Raw genomic sequence first — 2,829 nt, forward strand, 5'->3', positions numbered from 1 at the left:
GGGGGGGGGGGGGGAGCAGTCAGGGCGACAATGGGCAATGGGCTTTCCGAGTTTTTCGAGGAAAAACTGTCGATGCCGTCGGCGTCGCTGCCGAATAACCGCTAGCGCGAGCGTTAAGGGACACGATGGACAACGACGCGGAAATTATTAACGGCTGGACAGGATGGCGAGCGCGCGCGTGAATCCACTGTCGATCGGCCGTAAATTCGCGTCAGATGATTCTCGTCAGACGCGATTAAAAAATAAACTCACTTTCGGAGCTAGAGGAAGAACAAATCGTCGACGCACCGTTCTCCCTTTCTCTCTCCCCTTCTCCTTCCTCGCTCACTTTCTCTCTCTCTCTCTCTCTCTCTCTCTCTCTCTCTCTCTCTGCCTCGCCTGCAGCAGAAGGATCAATTTAACGGCGCTATAAATATTCATTTCGCGCGAGCGAGTGCCAAACGAGAAGCGATAGCCTATCGGAAAGGCACGCGGATTACTTAATTACACGTTGTTGCGAGCGACAATTTATTCTCTCGACCGAGGGGATAGGCGTTAATTTATAATTAGCCTCGCCGTGAGCTTTCTCTCTCTGTCTATCTCTTTCTCTCTTGCTCCGTCCGTCCTACATTCGCCACTCACAGACCAACGTTACGTCTTTGCGTTTTCACTACGGTGAGGCGATAAGAAACGCCAACTAATATCCGTTTAGAGCCGGCTTTCGCGGCCCGTTAAGCGGCCGAAAGATTAGAAATAATTACATTCGTTCGGCCTGCTTTCTTTGTCCGCCGCGTATAATAACGTCTCTCTTTTTCTCTCCCTTGGCCCGGCGCAACCTGATATTCCGGATTTTATGTATTAACCGCGCTTTTAGTATTCACGCCTCGCGCGCGCGCGTCGCGCGGAGGCGTCACGATTAACCCTTCCACACGGCGGCCGATGTATTTACCTTGTCGACACCGAAACCACCGCTCTCCTTCCCTTGCCTTCCCCTGTGCCCCCGTGGTCCCGCTGTTTCTCTTTTAAAACGTCCCTAACGACGGAGAGGAGACCGGTGCTCGCGTCGTTACTTCGCGATATTAAAAACGATACGATCATAAGTTTGAAGGGCGGGGATACTCGGTCCCCCGGCAATCATCATTTATTACGCCGCAAAAATTACTCTCATCACGAGACGAGTTACAATGCAAGGCAACAAAAGAATATAGCGGCCCGTTGACGCCGAGCACAAGGTGTTCCGCGCCACGCCAAGTCTCACGGACTCATCAATTATACGCGATTTGCGTTTCTATTACGCAAAAGAAAGGAGGAGAGGATTGCGTGGGGAATTGATAGCGGGGATAGCGAAGACACAGGGGAATCTGGCTCTGAAGTAGCCCAGGCGTTTATATTTCTACTGTGAAAGGGACAATATTATATGTCTGTGGTTCATAGTTTATGAGACAGAAAGCGTCGTAATTATTTATCTGTAAATATGTATTAATAGATCATTTTGCATTACTCACCACGAGCAGAGGAATCTATTTAATGAGTTTTCGTTTGCGCTATTTCTCAACATAGATTATAAGGGAACATTTTTTCTAACTTTGATGATCCAAAGTGACCACTCTCTGGTGATATGTACAAAAAAATGAAAAAACCACGTTTTCTCTTATAAAAACTGAAGGTATAGGTGCAAATTAAAATCGATCTGGTCATGACCGAGCTTTAGTTTACCCACCAGAAGGTATTGAAATTCTTTTGTAACCTGCATTGAGCATTAGCTCAAATGGAAATTCTCGTCGAGTAGATTTATCTGATCATATTGATAGTGTTCATATTATAAGGGAGGATCAATAATTGTTTGTTTTATCTTAATTATATAATTATTCATCTCCGCGATTGTACGTAGCAAAATAACGCGCATATCTCCCGTCATCTCTTGGATCGCGAGTCGGCTCTCCCGTGGGACTTGGTTTGTCGTTGAACATCGCCGAGGACACGTCACGGGCTCGCGATAAAAATGTTTTCGCGCGCCAGGTCGCGCCGCGTCGCGTCATGATGCGTCGCGTCGCGTCGTCGATCGCGGCTGCATCGAACGCGCAACAGAAGGCGCCGGTAGATACGAAGTGATCGATGGCCGTGGCGGCGCGGTACCACCCGTCCCCTTTTTCCCCTGCCATCAAACTCTCCGAATGAAAAACTGTCGCTTACCGTGCCAGTGGGGGACCGACGTTTCCGGTGTCGAAGGTGGAACTGGCGTTGATATCCGCGTCCGGGATCGCACCGGACTCCATGCCGAGCGGCGCGATGCATTGGGCTGCAACAAACGAACACGCGGCGTCGCCGGAGTTAAAGCGTTACGATTTATATATATTCATGTATATGCATCTCATATTCTCTCTCTCGAATTTTTTGTCAAAAATTAAAAAAGAGATAGTTTTTACGAGTTTTATGACATAATTAATGTCAAATAAAAGTTACGGGCTGCTTTAATACTACCAGGATGCACCGCGCGGAGATACAGTCCACTTAGCTTCCTTTGCTTGAGGTACCTCCACATGGTGCATCCTGTGCTAAAGCAGCCCGTAACTTTTATTTGACATTAATTATGTCATAAAATTCATAAAAACTATCTTTTCTTTCAATATTGACAAAAAAATTCGAAAGCAAAGCAATTTTAAATTTTAACACAAAAATGGCCATAACTCGAAAACATTTTCGGACCTACGTTTATACCAACTTTTTTTCTTGTTTTTGGATTTCCAATCACCTCTTCAGCAATTAAATTCTACTTTTATGTATACTTTTATATATATATATATATATATATATATATATATATATATATATATATATATATATATATAT

The 2,829-nt window shown here is 45.4% G+C and overlaps 1 protein-coding gene across 1 annotated transcript in view; it reads right to left on the minus strand.

The window, feature by feature from the left end:
- The window catches only part of LOC116848221 (discoidin domain-containing receptor 2-like), a 254,478-nt gene that overhangs the window by 126,645 nt on the left and 125,004 nt on the right, over positions 1-2,829 (minus strand). Inside the window, exon 3 of the mRNA XM_032824095.1 lies at positions 2,173-2,278. Within this exon, the coding sequence (XP_032679986.1) occupies positions 2,173-2,278 (106 nt within the window). The remainder of the gene's footprint in view (positions 1-2,172; positions 2,279-2,829) is intronic.

Source organism: Odontomachus brunneus, unplaced genomic scaffold (assembly GCF_010583005.1).
Source record: "Odontomachus brunneus isolate Ranch 3 - 2012 unplaced genomic scaffold, Obru_v1 Obru_scaffold_091, whole genome shotgun sequence".
NCBI lineage: Eukaryota > Metazoa > Arthropoda > Insecta > Hymenoptera > Formicidae > Odontomachus > Odontomachus brunneus.